Source organism: Rattus norvegicus, chromosome 7, assembly GCF_021556685.1.
Source record: "Rattus norvegicus strain SHRSP/BbbUtx chromosome 7, alternate assembly SHRSP_T2T, whole genome shotgun sequence".
NCBI classification, from domain to species: domain Eukaryota; kingdom Metazoa; phylum Chordata; class Mammalia; order Rodentia; family Muridae; genus Rattus; species Rattus norvegicus.
The window spans coordinates 121,444,916-121,465,789 of record NC_141540.1 but is presented as its reverse complement, the minus strand read 5'-3'; the positions used below and the strand labels follow the sequence as shown (position 1 = coordinate 121,465,789).

The 20,874-nt window shown below is 52.4% G+C and overlaps 1 protein-coding gene across 2 annotated transcripts in view; it reads right to left on the bottom strand.

Moving 5' to 3' along the window:
* The window catches only part of Cacna1i (calcium voltage-gated channel subunit alpha1 I), a 111,555-nt gene that overhangs the window by 55,256 nt on the left and 35,425 nt on the right, over window positions 1-20,874 (bottom strand). For both annotated transcript variants that reach the window (XM_087558818.1, NM_020084.4), the window contains 1 exon segment: window positions 8,010-8,107. In XM_087558818.1, the coding sequence (XP_087414944.1) occupies window positions 8,010-8,107 (98 nt within the window).

Here is a 20,874-nt window from a genome sequence, read left to right as displayed (position 1 = left end):
GGATCCTGTGCAAATGCCCGGCGAGTCCCATCACATGAGCCCATAGCATACAGAGGACAGGCTCGTAGGCTCTGAGACCAGGAAGGCAGTGGTGGCTGTATAATGGCTGGGGTGGGAGGGAGGAAGAGTGGGCTCCCCATCCTGAACCTCAGGGTTGAGGTTGCCCCAGCCACTTTAGGCCTACTTCGTGGCCCTTCAGTATTTTGTCACTTGGGCATCTGATCCACCTGTCCCTGTGTGCCTTGCCTGTCCACACCTGCCATTGGGGTAAGCTAAAGGACAGTGGTGCCAGGTTCAGAGGACACAGAGTGGTGTGGGGACACAGGGAAGACCCTGGCCATCCTGGGAAGGAGGGATCAAGAGATGAGGCATAGGGGCTGGGGATTTAGCTCAGTGGTAGAGCGCTTACCTAGGAAGCGCAAGGCCCTGGGTTCGGTCCCCAGCTCCGAAAAAAAAAAAAAGAACCAAAAAAAAAAAAAAAAAAAAAGAGATGAGGCATAGACATGGGAGGAAGGAAATCATCAGGGATAGCTTGAAGGTTGGGGGTCACAGAGCAGCCATCAGTGGAGACAGAGATCCATCTAGACATGTGGAGTTTGGGGTCCCTGACTGTCCATCCTTGTAGAGTTACTTCATTGGGGCTAAGAGTGTGGGGTTCAGGAGAGAAGAATCTGACCTAGGAGTATGGCGTGAGTAGCGACTGGGGGACGGGTCTAGAAGGCATCAAAACTGGTACTGTCATGGCAAATGCCAGGCAGGGAAATAAATGCAACAGCTCCATCCCAACCCTAAGAGATGGAGATCCCAGAGCAGACCCTCGGCAGCAAGAGATTCTGAGCGGTCCCGTGGTAACCATGGAAATGGAGAGATGGAGATTCACTTCCTAGTAGGGTGTTTCTTCCCCAGACCCAAGGTGCTCTGCAGACAGGGGCTGTCAACTCAGATTAGCTCGGCCACTCTGCCAGGCCAACTCAAGCAGAAATCGTGGGACATGTGCCAGCCTCAGCCGGGGCACAACCCACTTGCCGGGGAGGGAGGGACAGCAGAGAAAGAGGCGTGTCACGGCTGTGGTCTGGCCCCCAAGGCTGCATGCTCTCTGATCCGGCCAGGTTGGTGGAGGGCACAGAACAGCCAGGACAAGAAAGTGCTGAGCGCAAGGAGAAGCCGTCTGCTGCCCTGTTGTTGCCAAGCCAACTAATCAGAGGCACAACAGGGGCCAGGGAGGCCGGGCCAGGCAGCAGACGGTCGGACTGCCAGGGTCACAAATGCTGGCACCCGCCCAGCCTGGAAGGGGCCTGTAGGTTGAAGACAGACACCGAGTCCCAGAGCACCCTGTCTTCTTCATCCCACAGGAGGCCCTGAGTCCCCCTACCTGAGTAGTGTGTGCCCACACCCTGAGGATACTCTAACCTACAGTGTCCCAAGAAACGCACATTCTCCCAAGGTGCTGTCACCCTCCTCTGTGAGATCTCCTCAAAGCATTTGCAGTGCTTTAGCCCTGGCCCGTGGACCCTGTCCCACCACCTGCAGGTCAGGTATCAGCTGATGGTGAGGAGCTATAGATGAATCTTTGCTTTGACTCATACTTGGCTCTGGTGTAGAAGACCCAAGCAATACTACTTCAGATGAAGACCAATCAAGAGGTCAATACACAGTCTTACTCCTACCCACTGTGTCCTGTCCAGCAATCTTCCAGATTCCTAGAACAGGACTCGGTATTTGACCTGACTGCCCTGGCCCCACCCCCTGGCATGTCCCACAGTCCCTTTGGGTTCCCAGCAGACATCTGGTCAGATGTTCTCCACCCTGCACTTCAGAGAAGACAGCAGATCTTGACAGTAGGGTCCCTGCTTCATCTCTCCCATATTCATTCATTCATTCATTCTCTCTCTCTCTCTCTCTCTCTCTCTCTCTCTCTCTCTCTCTCCCTCTCTCTCCTTTCTCCCTCCCTCCTGCAGGCTGTAGGACCTATTCATGCCCAGGAGGAGACAATCCTGGTGGTGGAGACCAAGGATCGGCAACCCTGGAACTCCAGATGTGCCAGGGTGCAGTCCACTGAAAGCATCCCTTGTGACTCAAACCACATACTCCCAGAGGAGAAAACAAAACGTCCATGTCAGCTCTGCCCTACAGTTTCTCTTTCTCCTAGACCCTGTTCCAAATAAAACTCCCTAGGTCCTTCCAGGAAAGACCCCTGGGTCTTCCTGTCCCTTCTCAAGACAGCTGGTCTGAAGTGATCCAGCTGGGTTCCTATCTGGATAGGAAGGGCCAAAGCAGACCTGGGTACTGGGGTGGGTACCATCCCTGAACCTGCCACTGTCCCTCACCTCACTCAGCAGAGAGCTCAGCACCCCAATTTCCAACTATAAAGAGGATGTCACGTAATCCTAACATCCCATGGTTTGTTAGGAGAGGAAGTGACCTAGCGCTGTGAGACTGTGGCAGAGTTGGTCAAAGTGCTTGGTGAACTCCAGGCATTTTTCAGTAAACCCCAGATGTGAGCTACCCACTCCCACCATGGTCCTTTCTCTTCAGATCCTCCAACAAGGGACCAGAATTCACTGTAGCAATCTCTATTCTATCATGTGGCCAACATGATATGATGCCCATGGAGGTGGATGATGGGTAATAACACAAGCAGTCAGGTACGGGGAGTGATGGATGAGAGGTGAGTCCTCGTCCCCCACAACATGCATCCCCTGCCCTGCCACTCCAGCTCTAGGATGTATCAGTAGGATACTCTGCCTGCGGGAACATCCGCCCATACCTTGAGCCCTCTGAATCCTTGATGGACTCTTCTGAAACCAGCCTCTACAAAGATGTCCCCAAGTCCCCACATCTTCAACCCAGAGCCTGCCCTTTATTGCTCACACCTGACATTCTGCAAGAAGTTCTTCATGCACACCACGCCACTACAGCCACGTGACAGGACAGAGATCAGTAATATTAGCTCCACTTTCTAGTTGGAGGATTCACAGACAAAAGGGGTGGGGTTTGCTGGGATCTCAGAACAAGTGAGCTGAACTAGAACCTTGGGTTGACAGCGCAGTAGAGAGGCCCTGTAGCTCAGAGCTCCCTGCTGCAATGGAGCATTGCCCCCACCCCACCCATGGGTATCCTGAAACATCTTCTCTATTCTCTATAGGCAACTCAGACCAACCCAGGGTTACTTGCGGGAAGATAGATTGTGACAGAGCCGGTGACTGTAAGCCCAGGCACAACTCAGCTTGGTTGCTCAGAGTCCTCCAAGCAGACACTGTTTCAACAGCCAAGCTTGGAATGCAATGGTTAGATGCAGCGTGGACTGGCTCCATGCTCTCTAGTGACTGCCCAAGTTTCTAACTGGAGGAGAAAGCAATGAGTCCTTTTACTTTGAAAGGACTCAACCAATGGAACTCGGGGAAACACTGTGGTAACTTGGGGTGGGGCTATAGACAGAGGCAGGCCTTGCAGCCTTGCAGATAATTCAGCCCCACCATGCCAAGGCCAGAGAGGAGCTGTAACTAATAAGAGGTTGAACAGTAAAGAACCAGAGCTCAGACCCTGCCTCTCTCCCCAACCTTCTCCCCTTCCTCTGTCTCTTCTCCCTTATCCACCAAAGGCTGGAGGTAAGAACGAACCGCATGGCTAGCCTGAATGGACATTGTTTGAACATTTCTGTAACAAGAGCCCTGTCCTCTGGGACCCCTTCCTTTACTATACGAAGCTGAGAACCATATAGCTAATTCAGACTCTCTTCTGCTCTGTGTCAGTAGGGAAACTGAGGTCCATTTGGCAACAAAGTGGAGAATAGGACTTGCACTCTCTGACCCTTCATTAGATAATCAAGTTAAGACTATCCTACACTGCATTTTTTAAGGTTCAGGTAACCCTACCTTCTTGATTTCCCAATTAATCAATGATAATTTGACAGTCCAGTGCTGGCTCTCTAGCTTGCCATCTAGTGGTCAAACAGAGAGCTGCAGGCTACTGCAGAACATATCCCAGGGCAGACACAGCTAAAGAGCCCAGGCCTCCCCGGTCAGATCACTCATTACCTGATGACTCCCAGTGAAAGACAGGACAACCAGGGACAGACCTTCTCCTGCAGGATGAAGGGCTGAGTTGATGGACTTCAGGGATCTCCATTTTCTAACTGTCCTGTACTCTTGGGGTTCAGTTACTGAAGAAGGTAAGTTTAAGCTGGGAGGTGGTGAGGTACGCCTTTGATCCCAGCACTTGGGAAGCAGAAGCAGGTGAATCTCTAAGTCCAAGGCCAGGGGAGTAGAGCATGGTTGGAGCAAAAGTCTAAAAGTCACCAGCCTCTGACTAGTGGGGATCTCAGATGCAGGCCGCTTCAGAGGCCAGATGAAGATGAGGAAGTGGGGTCAGGTCTGGAGTGACTGGAGTGGTCAACAGGACAGTGTTTCAGACATGGCTGTGTCAGGAGTGTGGGGGTGAGCTGTCACTGAAGCTGTTCTGGTATTTGAGGCTAAGGTCGGGCAGGGCAGAGAGGGAGAAGGGACTTCTGAACCAGCTCAGGTCTGAGAGTCATTAGCTCTGAGCCACTGAGAGGGGCTCAGCACTCATGCACAGAGCAGGGGCCCCTCTCTTACTGCCCAGCCTGCAGCGCTTCTGTTTCTGCCCTGGGGGTGGCAGGGGTGGCTGTCTTCATCTCCAGTCGAGTTCCTGGTATGGAGGCTAGAGGCCTGGTCACTTTGGAGGTAAGGGGTATGTGACAGGGCATTCTCCACAAGAGCATTTGTATAGGATCTCCCATCATGGTCTCTGTCAGGACTGGGATCCAACAAGCATGACACAACCATAGGACGGGATGTTAGCGAATGGGAGTAGGTCCAAAGGGACTGGATAGACATGTGGGTCTTTCTCCTGCTAGGTGGTTTCTGGACAGGTGTGTGGATACATGTATTCATAGGAGAAACACGGTACGTGTGTGTGTGTGTGTGTGTGTGTGCGCGTGCGTGCGTGCGTGCGTGCGTGTGTGTGTGTGCGCGTGCGTGCGTGCGTGTGTGTGTGTGTGCGCGCGCGCGCGTGCGTGTGTGTGTGTGTGTGCGCGCGCGCGTGCGTGCGTGCGTGTGTGTGTGTGTGTGTGTGTGTGTGTGTGTAAATGCATGTGTGCCATGCCATGGTATCTGTCACTCATGAACAAATATATGGAACCTGGCCACTCTACCTCTCCAGGTTCCCCAGATCCCTGTCCCAAGTACCAGTTTGCCTGTTCTCTGGCGAAGGGCAGGGGTCAGTCTTGAGCCTAGCATCCCTATGTTTCTGCAAGTTCCAGTTATTCAATTATTGAAGCTCTGGGCACAGATAGCCAAGGGAGGCTCCAAGCCTTGCCTCAGGACCTTCTATCAACTAATGGCCCCCCTGGGGATCCTCAGATCCCCTCTTAGCTGACAGGCACATCTCTCTCTCTCTCTCTCTCTCTCTCTCTCTCTCTCTCTCTCTCTCCCCCTCCCTCTCTCTCTCTCTTTTAGAACTCAGCATTGTGTAAGTGCTGAGAACACAAACCCCCAGGATCCAAAATACCTTCAGAAAGCAGCTATATTCCACAGAAAAGAACTTTAGGATAAACTCCTCCTCCTCAACTTCTTTTTTTTTTTTTTTTTTTTTTTTTTTTGGAGACACGGTCTCTCCATAGCACTGGCTGTCCCAGGGTCTCAGTTCAGACGCCCTCCCCAACCCTGCAGCATGAACTTCATGGACCTAAAGCACTGCTCTCTCTGCCTTTTCATCTCTGTGGTCCTGCACGGGAAGATGAATCTGTGTGTTTATTGAGCGTGTGGGCCTTGCACATGTTTGAGGTATTCCACAGTACTGGGCACTGGATGGCTGAAATTCACCGTATGTCAGGCTGAGGAAATGGCTCAGTGGGTAAAGTGCTTGCCTTACAAACATGAGGACCAGAGTTCCAATCACCAGGATCCACGTAAAGGTCAGGTCATCCTAGGGGCCTGCCCATAACTCCAGCCCTCAGAAGGCAGAGACAGAGCGAACTGCCTAGCCACCGTAGCTGCATCACTGAGCTCTGCGTTCAGTTCAGAAACTGTGCCTCAAAGAATGATGTAGAAAGTGATCAAGGAAGTTTTTTTTCTTTTTTTCGGAGCTGGGGACCGAACCCAGGGCCTTGTGCTTGCTAGGCAAGCGCTCTACCACTGAGCTAAATCCCCAACCCTCAAGGAAGATTTTTGACATCAACCTCAGGCCTCCATGCAAACGGGAATATATGCAAACACACACACACACATGCAAATGCTCATACATACACCCATGCTAAGCACACATGCACATGAAAGAAAGAAAAGAAAGAACATCTCCTAGCCTTCCCAAATAGATCTAAAAGTCCCAAGCCTATGTCCCTCCCTCTTCCCGCTCCTAACATAGGACAGTGAAGGATGTATCCTACATCTGCCGCTCTCTGGCAGTGTGTCCTCGAGAAGGGAACCATGTCTTTGAAGCTGTTTCTACACACACACACACACACACCCCAAATAAGAATAGCCCAGATCCCTCCCTGGTTAAATGTAAGGCTGAAATATCAAGGGAATACGATCTGGGAAATGCAGAGCAGACCCCAGAACTTGTGGACTCAAGGCAGCCTCTCAGTATAAGGTGAGTATGAGGCTCATAGACAGGTATCCGGGTGGGTAGGTGGGGAGATGGACAGGTGGATGGATAACTAGGTGGACAAGTGGGAAAGTGGGGTGAATGGGTAAATGGGTAGAGGAGTAGATGGATGGAGAGAGAGAGAGAGGATTGATAGGTAAATGTGTGAGTAGATGGGGTGGTAAATGAGATAGACAGACAGGTGGATAGATGGGGATGGGAGGATGAACAGATGAATGGAAGGACAAGTGGGTAGATGGTTGGGCAGATGGACACAAGATTACATGCATAGACAGGTGAGTGAATTAGCAATAGATCCATAAGCAGGTGAGTGGGTAGGTAGGTGTTGGGGTGCGCTGCGCAAAGGTCGTCTTTGTATTATTCAATTTTTTTCTTTTCTTTTTTTTTTCTTTTTTTTTTCTTTTTTTTCAGAGCTGGGGACCGAACCCAGGCCTTGCGCTTGCTAGGCAAGCGCTCTACCACTGAGCTAAATCCCCAACCCCTATTATTCAATTTTTAATTCTGTACCGGCAGAGAGCTGGGCACTGTCCGGATTTGGGTATTGTTACTCTTATGGTTCGTCACCTGCCCCAGTAAACACACACCCTCCTCACACACTGATTGGTTTAATAAAGAGCTGACAGCCAATAGCTGGGAAGGAAAGGGGAGGTGGGAGGTCCAGTCTGAGAGAGGGTCTCTGGGTGAAGAATCTAGGAAGGAGGATTTGCCAGCGGGACACATAGCAGTTCACAGACAAGAATGATAATTAAGTTAGATGAGCTAGCTGGGAGGTCACCTAAGCTAAAATAAAATTAATAAGTCCCTATGTCATTATTCTCCTGCTGACGGGTCCAAGAAGTCTGGTGATAGGTGTGTGGGGATGTGTGGATGCATGAACAGGTGAGTAGAAGGGTGGGTGGTAGGTGAATGGACAGACAGACAAGTGCGTGGATGTGTGGGAAGGCAGGTGGCAAAGCCGTAAATAGTCCTATGCGTGAGTAGGTGACAGATTCAAATTCTAAGCCTGACTGGATTGGCTTCCCAAAGATGCACTAAACTCATTCTTTCTTGGCTAGTCATGTTCTCTTCTTATACAAGCCCCCTCTGACAGCCTGTGGAGGACACCCCCAAATGACCTTTGACCCCAGAACAGTTGGACTTCCCAAGTGCTGAAGTCCAAGTTATCTGAGAACTCAGACGCATCAAGACCTATCCTCCCACCCCCACCCCCCACCCCCAGCGGGTCCCACATGCTGGCCCATGAGTTCAAGGGAGTAAAGTGACATCTGTCTAGTGCTGTGAACATGGTTCTGGCCAAGGAAGGAAATGATCTGTCTTCTCTGAGTGAATAAATGGGTCAAGATGGGCAGGCAGTGACGGGTGGGCTGGGAGGATCAACTCACTGGGTACACGGTTGATGGCTTTGAGAGGCCTCAGGACACGCACAGTGCGGATGGCTGACAGGTTGATGTTCTGTAGGTCCAGAGAGTACTCAACCATCCTATGGAGAAAGGAGAGAGTAAGGGACTGTGTAGAAGAGACGCAGGACCAGGTCCCAAGCCAGGGCCACCCAGCCACCCACATTCCCTAGAAGAATAATGAAAGGACCAAAATCCAGCTGTGATGTTCCCCAGGCCCCGGTCTCCGCTGTGAGCAAGGTAAGAGAAAGCAATACCCCATCTGTCACAGCGACCTAGCAAGGATAGCCTAGGGCAGGAGTGGAAGGAACAGAGATGGGTCCCTATTGCAGAGCCAGCACCAGGCGAGGTGGCTGTCACCTTCTAGACCCTAGCCATCTGACCCCATGACCTGTGTCAGTCCCACTTCAGAAACTTCCCTTCCAATGTGGATGCTTGGCTGTCAGATTAAACCTGGAGGGGTGAGGGGCCTCAGTCTGGCCCTGCATAGAAACTGGGTGTCACTAACATCAAAAAATGGTTTTATAAAGCCTCCTTCATAGATAAGGACCTAAGAGGGGACCACCACTGCAGGGGCCAAAGCCCCAGTAAGATACGACAGAGGATACTAAGGGTCACCTTGAATAAGGCTAGAACCAAACATCCTATGGGGCTCTCTCTACCACACCTCACATCAGCCTGGGCATCTCCTGCCACAAATCCAAGAGAAGGCAGGTGTGCTGTGTTCTCTGGACTCTGGGAAGCCCTGAACAGCTTAACTACCACCTCAGGCTCACAGACACTCTGCAGACAAAGACCTTTCCTCAGGTCACTTCTGCCTGGAGAGGCTGCCCCAATCCTGTGATGGAATCATGATGTGTCCTACACACAGCCCAGGAGTCCTAGAAGCTTCTCCACATGGAGTTCAGAATGCACCAGACCAGTGCCAGTTCTGTGGACTCAAAATGTCTCAACCTTAGACTTATTAGGGAAGGTGACTCAAACAAAAGAGACAGCCTTGGAGCTGCCCTGATCTCCTTGTCAGCCTCACCCCCACACCCTTCTTCCCATTCCACTTGCAGTGCTTTGCTGGTGGTCACCTCTTCCAGGGAGCCTTCCCAGATCTCCCACAGGGCTGATCTTGATGACCCACGCAACGGTCCACGCATCAATCAGATGCTACTTGCTGAGACACCGCTGCCCACCCCCCCACAACTAACCTCTGGCGTCGCTCAGTAGACCTTCCCCCAACCCACCCTGGCTCCAGCAAGGCTGCCAGCTCCACCTGTCACCAGTGTGGGTGGGAAATGAAGGCTTTCCTACATACCCAATAAACCTGTCCAACTGTTGTGAGCCACCGCCCCCTCCTGTCGCTTGAAGAGTAATTGAGTGAAAGCTGCCTCACCTGAGGTGCCCCGGTCCATCCCCCCAACTCTTGTCCATACCTGATCTCTGGAAGGCTCCTCTCTGTGTGCACAACCCCCACATGTGCACACCTGAGCTCACTCATTCACTCACACACTCACTTGAGCATGCACGCGCGCGCGCACACACACACATACACACACACACACACACACACGCACACACACACACACACACATTTGCTCCTACTTTAGCCTAAATTCAAATGGGGTGACCTCAAAAATGTTTCAGAGATTAGAATCAGAGACAACGATCTCTGAGGAAGGGAAGGGAGGGGAGGAGGAAGAGGAGGGGAAGGCACAATGCAGCAGCCAGCAGAGAGGATGAGACTGAGGCCTGGGCTGAGAGAGGACAAGAGGGCTGAGCAGGCAGTAGGGAGTGGGCCTCGTGAGGATTCCATGCGTGGGTGAGCCAAACTGTCATCTTCATATTGTGTAGAAGAGCTCTCCCAGCAGCTGGGGGATGCTTGTGACGGAGGCACTGTGGGGGCGGCCACATGCTCACGCGCACACACGTGCGCTCGTGTGCACGCACACACACACACACACACACACACGCGGGTGTTCACCCTGCAATGTTTTTGCTGACACACACACACCCTGAGCATGGGGAGTCACCCTGCACTCACTCCCGAGACCCTCTTCCTGCCCAGCCTTCTCTGGGTGTGGTCATGGAAGGTACAGGATACCTTCTGCTGAGCGTGTGAAACAGGGGCTTCCCATGGACTGTGCCGAAGACACACATGACACGGCTGCCTGGCTCAGGACAGAGGTGACATAGAGCTCTTCTCACCCATGTGAAATATCAAGCAACAGCAACAGACAGACAATGCAGGCTTGAGAGGTGAGGGCTGTTTGAGGGCTCTGTCTTGCCAATTCTCTGTGTTCATCTGCCTGAGGCCCCCACATCTGAATGCAGCCACTATTCTGAACCTGTGTCTGTTAACCTTGGAGAGAGCCCTGCTCTAGAGCAGCCTCAGGAAGGGGATCCTCAGAACACCTCAGTCCCCGACTCTAGGGCCTCTCATGGCCACCCGCACCACCGTCTTCCTTCCAGAACCCCCAGGTCCTCAGCCTGACTATCAGTACTGAGCAAAGCACAGGGCCTGGGATAAGGCTGACCTGGGAGGTTCAGCATCTTGGAGAGAAACTGTTCTCTTACACTGTCTTCCATAACAGAAGAGACAGTCTCCCTAGATCCTGGGTGGGATGCAGGTTGTGGCTGGATATCCCCCAAGACCCACGATTGCCCAGTTAGTAAACAACAGTGTCTAACACCTCCTCACAGTGGGAAGCTGATCGGACTCACAGGCACGGTTTCAGACTTAGCAACCCCTATACTTGGTTCCCTAGACGACCCAAAGCAGCTGGAGCCCAGTAGGACATGAGGACCCTCAAAGCTAAGGCAGAACAGACTTAGAGAGACACTGAACACTAATCCAGCCCTTTCCCTCCACCCTGGACCTCACCCTCTAGGTCTTCAGGCAGCCATACACCCTCTAACGTCAGCGGCAAAGACCCCATCAGTGTATCCCTCAGGCTCTCCAATTTAAAACCCAGCAAAACAAAATAAAACAAAAACAAAAACAAAAAAACAGAACAAAACAAAAACCAACAACAACAATAAAACTACCCCCATGGAAGATCTTATAGAATTTAATATCTAAATCTGAATCTCAAGCTTCCTGGCGGCCAATTGGAAAGGGGGAAATGGGATGGAACCAAGTGCTTGGCAACATGAACTAACTAGACATTGTGGGGCTTCCCACGGTCGGATTCTCCGAAACCTTCTTCTGTGTCCCCTGAGCCTACTGGGACATTCTGCTGCACCTGTTTCCTGACTCAGGGAGAAGGACCATCTAAATGCATTCGGTGCATTTATTAGCACATATTAGGTGTACAGTCATCTAAACGCATTTGGTGGATAAGAAGCACACATTAGGTGCACAAGAAGCACACATTAGATGCACAGTGATCTCAATGCATTTGGTGGATAAGAAGCACACACTATGTGCACAGTGATCTCAATGCATTTGGTGGATAAGAAGCACACACTAGGTGCACAATGGAGAACCCCAAGGTTCTCATTCTTCCCTGAGGGGAAGATGTCAGGAAGGATGCCGGACAGTCCTGGGAGTGTCAGGAGAATACTTGACTAGCAGGCAGGGAACTGTGTGTTTAAGTCTCTGCCCCCAGGAACCTTGCTGTCATGACAGAGACTCTTGCACCAGCAAGTCCAACCTGGGACAGCTGCTGACATCTCCACTGTCCCTGCTGAGACAGCATCTCACCCTCCCTGCCTCCTGACAGCCTCGACAGCCTCCCTTCTGTTCTCCTGTCTCCTGCTTTCCCTTCCCCCAATCCAACCCTATCGCATCACCAGACCTAAGCCTCGGGTGGAGGTGTGCTTGCTTAAAACCTTCTGTGACTCCCACTGTTCTCGGGAAAGGGCCCAAACCTCCAACCACAGCCTTGAAGGCCCTCCACAGTCTGGCCTTGCTCCTATCCTCAGGGACTCAAGGTATCCAGGCTCTCAGGACATCTTAGGCACACACACACTCTCTGGTAGCGGAGCCTCCCCCTCCCTCCTCTGCTCTTCCTTGAAGGCTCCTCTTGCTCCTCACCAAGTACAAAATCCCACTATCACCCCCTGTTTGGTTGGACTCTGTCCTCACAGTCCACACGTCATGGCCGGGATGGGTTCCCCTCTATAGGGCCAGGGACTCAGAGTGCTCGATTACTCAAGAACTGATCCTGGAAACATGGAAAGTGAGCAGGAGTAAACAGTTAAGGCTGGCTTGCTCGGGTGGTCCATGACCCCCTCCAGGAGCCCCAAGAGACCATAGGGATATCTGGGAATTGAAATAGCACCGCTGCAGCACGGGGCAGAGAGCTTTTCTAGCATGAGCGTGCAAGACCCTGGGATCCATTTTCAGCATGGGGTGCAGGAAGGTAGGCCGACAGCAACAGTGCCCCACACATACACCGTGGCACTGGGCGTGTCCATCTCCCCGCCTCTGACCTTCATACCCAGCTTCACCTGCTGCCCATACCCTGGAGACACTCAGGGGAATCCCACCTAAATGTGAATAATACCACCCACTCTGTGCCCAAGGCCACCTGCAATGATGACAAAAGTGGTCTCTGGGCCCCTGTCCTAGCTCCTAAGGAGATGAAAAGGAAGCGGTCGAGTATGTGGGTAACCACGGGGCTGACTTCCCTCAGGCCCCAAGTAAGACATCAGTTTCAAGAGTGAGAAATTAATTCCTAATTACACAGTTACTTTATCACACAGCTTCAGTGCTAAAAGTCTTTTTAAAAAAGAAATGCAACACCCCCCACCAGCTCCTGCCAGCTCCCAAGCGCCTAATTGGGTAAAGCAACTTAAAGAAGCACTTCTACCCTGGGAGCACCCAAAAGAAGAGGGACTGAGCCTGGTTCTGTTTCCCCCGAGTGGCTAGGCTGAGGTACGGGCCAGGTCAGGAGAAAGCAGGGAGGAGCATGAGGAGGACTCTTCAGAGCACCCCCCAGTGTTCCTGCATAAAGAGCCTCCTTCCAGTAACTCCTGTGCTCTGAGGAGAAGCCCAGGACTGCTCAAGAGGAGACATGTCCTCCTGGCTTGGTCACTATCGTGGGGTCAGAATGGGCATGCAGCCCCAGGTTGTCCCTGAGGGTAATACAGCCCTTGAATTGAAACTGCTGAGAGGACCCTCCCCTCCCTGGATATGCGGCCTGGAACCCAGAGGTGCTGAGGGCCATTTTGCCTCAGTGTGGCCTGAGGATTGCACAAACACAGAAGGCTGAGCAGGAGCTGCAGGGGCAGGGTCCTGGGCTGGAGCGGCCTGCCTTCCATTCTGCCTAGTTTCTTCCCTGGAGGTTTGAGGGTTAGGGAGCCTGGAGACCTTGGGTTCCTGCCACCTGTCACTCAGTCCTGGCAGCTGGGAAGGACCTCCTAAGCATTCGGTAGCCGCCAATCAGACACTCATGCGCCCTGGCAAGCTCTCCCACAGTTGGATTACTATGTGCAGAAGAGGACACCGGGGCTCAGAGAACACTCAGAGGGCACAGCCATTTGTGGAAGAACCTATCCCTACCCCCATCTCATCACAGCTCAAGAGCTCCCCCTCTGCTGGCTCGGTGGCCACAATCCACTACAGCAAGTGGGAGGAGGTAGCCAGCATCGCTGGAGGCTGTGGTGCAATGGAGAGAGCATGTTACTGGGTGTTCCAGTCCCAGCTCGCTCCCAGTACACCCAGTGACAGAGAGAGAGAGAGAGAGAGAGAGAGAGAGAGAGAGAGAGAGAGAGAGAGAATAGAAATGAATTCTAACAGAAGATTCAGGGCCTAAAATGGGATCTGGCATGAGGAAGGGTCAGTAAGTATAAACCTCAGCTTCTTGAGTCTGGCCTTATCTACAAGCCATACGTACCCTGAAGAAATTCACATATACCCAGGCAGAAAGGCCGGGCCATAATTCTAGAAGCCCTCTGGTCTCATCCCCAGTATTGGCCACTACCTGCTGTACTCCAATGTTAGGCAGCAGCTCCAGCTCTCAGAGTGTTCCAGACCCCTTCAGTCTGGTCCTTGTATCTAAAGAGCCCTTCCTGGCTTTCCCAGGCCCACCGCCACGCTGAGCTGAGCTCTCCTGTTTGGGGTCCCACTCTTTTCCATCCTTTGATGTTTATTCTGCATGTCCCAGATCCTCAGAGATTCCTCAGGGTCCCAGCCCGGCCCTCGGCCCTGAGCCCAGGCAGGCTCCGTGTGAGAGCTTGTCAAATGAGCCCCTTGAACGGCAGAATGAATAAAAGAACTTGTGTAGCCAGAGAAGCAACACGGAGAGCCTGGGGTGCATCTTCCTAGGAAATACCCCATCCAGGGCTGGTGTCTGTGCTCGCTCTCGCCTCCTCAGTCTCTGAGTGAGGCTGTGGGGCTTTCTCTTAAAATGTAGTAGAATGTGGGGTTCTCAGCATGGAAGACACAACAAGATGGGGATGATGGGTCATCTGTCAGGAGGCGACTGGACGTGACAACTAGACCATCAGCCTGGGATGCTAGCCTGACACCCAGCACACGGGAGGGGTTTTGGTGGAGGGAGTGCAGGGGAGGGAGGGGCAAAGGATGGAGTTGCAGCTGTGAGAATGACAGCCACGCTCCTGACTCAGTTCCTCAACCGGTCAAGGTCATTTTACTCGTTACTGTAGTTGGCTTTTATTCCTTCCAGAGTCGTATGTTAACATTCTAATGCCCAAAAACTCAGGACGAGGAGGTCGGGTCCTTGGGGTTCATTGGGGTAAAACTAGTGCCCCTGTAAATTAAACCAAAGGCAACTATTCACCCCTCATCCCGTGAGGACAAATCGAGAAAACTCATGGACAAGCTTGACCTTGGACTCCCAGCCTTCAGAATGAGGAACATCATGTCTGTTGTCCATAACAATAGCTCTGGGCACCCAGCCAGCCTGTGGCATTTCCATACTGCATGCCCGTACTGAGATACCCACAGTTCCTCATTGGAAGCCTCCCCATCCAGGAGGCTGGAGGTTGGTTAGCCCGCTTGACTGAGGAGCAAAGTGAGTACAACCGTGTCAGCCTGCGTTCAGAGTTCAGGGGGGATCCTGCACCGGGATCCAGTCTTAGGGTGGGTTACAACAACAGATCCCCAGAGGGTGGGGACCAAGGTGGTGGAGAGACTCCCATCAGCCCACTGTTGGTCTGCACTCAGCGCTATGCTACAAGACATCTTTCTAAGAAACATTTCACCTTAGCTGGGGTCAGCGACAAATGCACGGTGCTCAGGAGAAATGGGCATTGTTTTGTTTTGTAGACAGAACCTTCCTTTGTGGTTCGCAGTGCTCAGCCTCAGTGTGAGGCCTATGGATATGAGCTGAGCCCCACGCCCTGCCCCACTCGGTAATGCCCGATTGTCTTGTTTTGCATGCGTCTTTGTGTAGTGTGAGTTTCTGTTCCCGTGTGTGGGGTGCACGTGTGCATTTGAAAAGCCTGAGCCTCACGTTGGGACTCTTTCTTGATAGTTCTCTATCCTTATTCACTGAGGCAAATTCTCTAATTGAACGTAAAATTTCCCCGATAAGAATGAGTAGTCGTTTAGCTAACCAGCTTTCTCCCGGAATTCCGTCTTGGCCTTGAGATCTTTGGAATTACAGGTGAGCTTCTACACCCACGGGGCTCTTATGGGAGTACTAGAGTTCCAAATTCTAATCACCAGGCTTGCAAGGTGGGCATGTTATGCACTGAGTTATCCCCAGTGCCACCACTTATACTGCCTGCCTCCCTGAGTGAGCTCAGGTTGGTCTTGGTACCACCCAAGCAGAGCTACAGGCAAGTGGGAGAAGGGCGGGAGGAAACATTTGCTCTCAGAGGATTCACCTCACAGCTTCCTGAGGGTCAGTGAGACTTCCCAAGACCTTGGGACAGGCTAATGGATTATTTTGGCCTCTGAAAAGGTGACAGTCCCTCATACACTGAGTGAGCATGGGCTCAGCCATATCTGAGAAACCGCAGGACCCCTGGGTAGGGTGGTGACCTGGAGCAGGCTACCGGCTTCTGTGAGCATCCACTTCATCACATGCAGAGCAGTTTTAACCTCCTGGGATCCTGGGGCTGAGGACAAGATGGTGAATGTGAAAGAGCCCGTCAACAAATCACCCATGAGCCCAAGCTTCTGGCTGTGCTCCAAGGAGCCCAGGGCCGGGGGTCCCCTCTCTTATTCTCCTGAGGCGCCCTCCTTGTTCTCCAGCCATGAGGCACAGGTGGAGCTGACACCCACCAAGGCTGGCTCAGGAATGAACACAGAGCCCGGTCCAGCCAATCCAAGCCGAGAAGGCTCCATTCTGGACCTCATGGGCGGAGCAGAAGAGGACAGATGAGTAAGTGTGGGGAACTGCCGATGCCGTCCTGCACTGAGCAGCAAACTCCGGTGAGGAAAGTTAGCACCGAAGGAACAGCAGAGCTAAGAGATAGCAGCACAGACGGGGACGTCCTTGTGCATTCATGGAAGGTAAGGCTCTTCGGCAAAAGAGCTAGGAGAATCCCATCGCCACATGGCTGAGGTTCTGGCTGACTCACACCTGACCAGTGTGACTCACCGGGCAGGTCTGAGGATCTCTGGCAACTCACCCAACCTCCACAGTGGCTACCATCTTGTTTCCATGGAGACGGGCCTACACAGTGACCATCACCTGTTCTAACCAGCCGTGGATGCAAATGAAACCAACATTTACACTCAGATTCTAACTAGAACCTTCCAGGGTCCACACCCACCCAATAATAGATCTTTACCTCACGTCTCAGCACCTCCCCCGGTCCTTGACTCAGGACCTGTCAGCAGAGAGAAGGCCTATAAAGCCCAAAAGTAAATTGGCCAGTAACACAGCCCACAGGGCCTTTTGGGCCTCTTGACAACTCTGGAGCTTCCCTGAGCCGCACATAATGCAAACACAGTCACGTGGAAAGAAGGCTCCTCCATAGGCTTCTGGAGATAGTCCAGTAATGGTCCTCTGGCCACTGAGTAGAACTGGGTCCACTGGCAAGCAATGGCCTCTGTGGCACTTGTTTGGTTGGTGCCAACTTCAGATTCCTCAGCAGAGTGCAGACCCTGCCCAGCCAGCCTGGACAGAGCTGGAAGTGGTAACCAGGGACCACAGCTTCAACAAGGACACTGCTCGCCAAGAATCCTCTTCTCTGATCTCACATGACCCCACCCCCATGGAGTAGCTGTCCTTGGTGAGGTTGAGCCAAAGTCAAACGTGCTCTCAGCTTCCTTTAGCCTTCCTGCAGCTAAAAGTAGCCGTGAGATTTGACTCTCGTGGAGAGCATTAGGAAAGGTAGGGATTCTGACCTAAGTAAGCAGGCAGGGCTGGCATGGCCTTCTCTCCGCCCTTCCATGTGGCCTTCGATTCAGATATCCAGAGCTCCAGCCACTGCCTCATGACCATGGAAGAAATGACTGGGAAAACCCCAAGGATGTTAGCTCCTGCATGGTAGGACTATCAGGAATAACCAGAGCTGGACAGTCAAGATCTCCATCTCTCAGCGCTTCCTATGGAGGTCACAGGAGCTCACTCTCTGAGAGCATCGGACCACCACAGCAGGACCCCTGTGTAAATGTAGATTCCTAGGTCCCACCATACCTGATAGGCCCACATCTCTGGAGTGGAGCCCAAGAGGCTGCCCCCATGACGCTGCTGTTCTCTGAAGCCTGGAGAGATGTGAAGGTTGTGGTTGAAGGTTGAGGAGATCGCCCATCCCAACTTGCACGCTGCTGTATGTGACTATTCCCCTCCTTCAACCTATCGTGCCTGGAGAGTCTTTACCCAATGGGGATGTGAGCTTTTCTGTCGCCAGCAGTTAGAACTTCCTCCCAAGTCTCCCCCGATCTAACACATGTATTTAAGGCAGAGACGCATACAGAAGTGGTGCCGAGTAGCTGGATATTCAGGTAAAGGGTCTTGTGACCTGACCTTCCCCACCCCTTCCTCAGGAAAGCTGGGATAACCCTCAGTTTGTCAGTGGGACCTGAGGAAAAGAGATAATCAGTGCTTGCAGCTCCTCTGGGAAGGAATTTTTGTAGCACATGCCCTTGTCCCTCAGGCAGTACTCATTCCTACACAGAGGCCCTTCCCAGGATGTCATAGTCCTTAGGATTCAAGGGCTTCAGATTCAAAGTGCTAACATATGCTCCCTGCTCTCATTCACCAAAGAACCCCATCCAGGCCCCTGTTTCCCAAAGAACCAACCAAGCCCTTAAGTTTTAACAGAGGTGTCTCGTTCCCCACTTGCTGCTGGCACTGGTCACTTCATGCCTGGCCATGGAGGCGGGGAGGGAATTCATCATGGCGTACATAACTGAATATTTCAGACCCTCGGACTAGGCAGGAGAGAGTTGCCTAAGTGAAAAGGCCATAGGGTAGCTCGGCCATACCTGAAGAGCAGGTGGCTGCCTGCTCTGTCACAGGGAGGAAAACAAGGATGACAGGGCTCTCGGCCCGGGCCAAGCACACACAGGAAGTGACACAGAGAACAGACAGCTAAGGTCCCTCCTCCAGGGACTCCTCTTCGATGAAAGCAAGGGGCCAAGTTTGCTGTTTGAGTTTAAAAGGCACCTGCCATTCATCTCAAGGTGAGAGAGACCTGGCTTAAAGGGCAAACGTGACCAGAAGACAAGCTACCAGAGCCTGCACTTTACTGGGATGGTACTCTCCCATCGGCCTCAAAGCCATTGTCATTGGAGGCTGGGATCCTGTCCTCCAGGCAAGAAAGACAGCTTGCTGGGAATCCAGCAAGGCACTCAAAAAACCTGCTGTCCTTGGACAAGTGGCGGGAGGGCCTGGGACATTCCATCCTGAAGGGGAAATGAAGCTGTCTCTAGGCTTCTGGAGGCCTGGGGAGGATCTATACATAACCCCCCTTTTCCTGTGGCCTCTCCCCATGTGAGAAGCCCCAGACCTGTCTCCTAGCCTCATCTCTCAGTCCCAACGCATCCCACACTCCCTTTACTCTCCTTCCACAGCCTGTGGCCCTCCTCCTAAGATTCCATTGTCTCCCCTCGCTGGACAGCTCCCACCTCAGCTCTAGGTCTTGAGGGCCACTTAACTCCAACCCTGATGGATAATGGCTCTTGCGGTAGCCTGGTCCTTCTAGGTCGTACTGCAGAACCACTTAGGTTGTACCTGCGATGTCTGCTTTGCTTTTGTTTCTGTCTATTCTCTGAGCTCCATGACGTCAGAAGAGCATTTGGCTCCATTATCTTGTGTCCCCGCTTCACAGGTTAAAGCCTGGTACCAGCTCCTCAATAAATTATGGCTCCAGGAATGAACAGTACTAACAGGTGGGGGCCACAGAAAGACGCACGTTAGCTCAGGGAAAGAACTTTCTAGCGCTTCGTTCTGTTCTAATTCGAGTGTTAGTGAGCTCCACGGAAGGGGCAGCGTAGGGATGGGGCCTCTGATCTTGATTCAGCACCACTGAGTCGGAGACAAAAGCGCTGTGACCTCTAAGGAACCTTGCAACTCAGAAGTTCTGTGTCAACCTCCGTGGCTTGGAAGAGGCAGCCAGTAATTTGAGGAAGGGGTGGGGCGGGAAGGGAGGGAACATCCTGGGGATGTCAGGCCTGTTACTCTGGAAACGGAATGGTTACAGTACTGATGGGACTTTGGAGGATGGGTGGGCAGCTCTGGGGGGTGGGGAGAACTCGGTGGGAGTGAGAAGGGTGGGGTCTGGAGTACCAGCTATAACCCTCACCCTGTCCTCTCCACCACACCACTCCTACCGTAGTGAAGACCCTGGAGACAGGGGTAGACCTGCAGGTATTCATGACTCTGGGAGAAAGTCCCCCATGAAGTCGATGGATGAGTTGCATCACCAGGGGTCCCAATGAGAGTGACAGTATGGGGCCTCCCTGACACACCCTGTTCGTACGGTAAGACTCTGAATATGTGCTTTCTGTACCAGCTCTATGCCAGCCTTCCCCGATACTGAGGGTTGTGGCCAGAAGAGCCTGTCACGGGACAGTGGGTGCTGAGGCTGGCAGTCCTCCCCCTGCTCCAGCTCGGAGATCCACGTGTGCCAGCAGACAGGAGCAGAACAGGAAACAGAACTGAGCTTGAGGTCTAATGGGCAGAGCAAGAGAGCCTTGAGGTGGGAAGGGTAGACCCAAAGGAATGACATCCCTGAGACAAGTTAGGAAAAGGTGCCTGGTGTGCCATTCACCTGGGAAGTCAGAGGCGGGTGAGCTCTGAATTCAAAGCCGGGCAAGACTACACAGGGAGGCCCTGTTAGCATGAGCTAACAGACTCACCTGATAGTGTTTCAGTATCTAGGGGACAATGCCTTTGTTTGATTTACTCTTTCCTGTTAATTAAAAGGTGTGGATGCTGGCAAGTTGCAAGCTAATTTGTAGATTTTTACCAGGCAGAGATGGATGCCATTTCTGCCCAACAGAAAAGGCTTCTGCCCCTCACCAACCTGTGGTGCCTTTATAGGAGGCCATCACCAGGCTGACCCTCAGCTCTAGTGGTCCCCCAAGGCCCTCTTCTACAACTCCCAGACACTATGGCCAGGCCACCATCTCCCCTATCCCTCATTTAGCATAATAACCAGCAGTACACTGGGGCACTCTAAGATTTTACACAAGGGCTACTTTTCTTCATCATTGGTGTGTGTGTGTGTGTGTGTGTGTGTGTGTGTGTGTGTGTGTGTGTGTGTTTTAACTTGAAAATGACGCACTGATCTGAGGTTCCTTCCAGAATCAGGGGCTTTAGGGAGGCATCATTGGTATTCCCAGGAAGAAGAGGGTAGACAGCATAGCCATAAAACAAAAACAGGCACAAACTGTCCTGAAACCCAGAAAAACACAAGAGCAAGAAGACGTCCAGGGGATGAGAAGGACAGAGGAGGGCACCGTTCTAGCAGAGGCCGGGAAGGGAGAGAG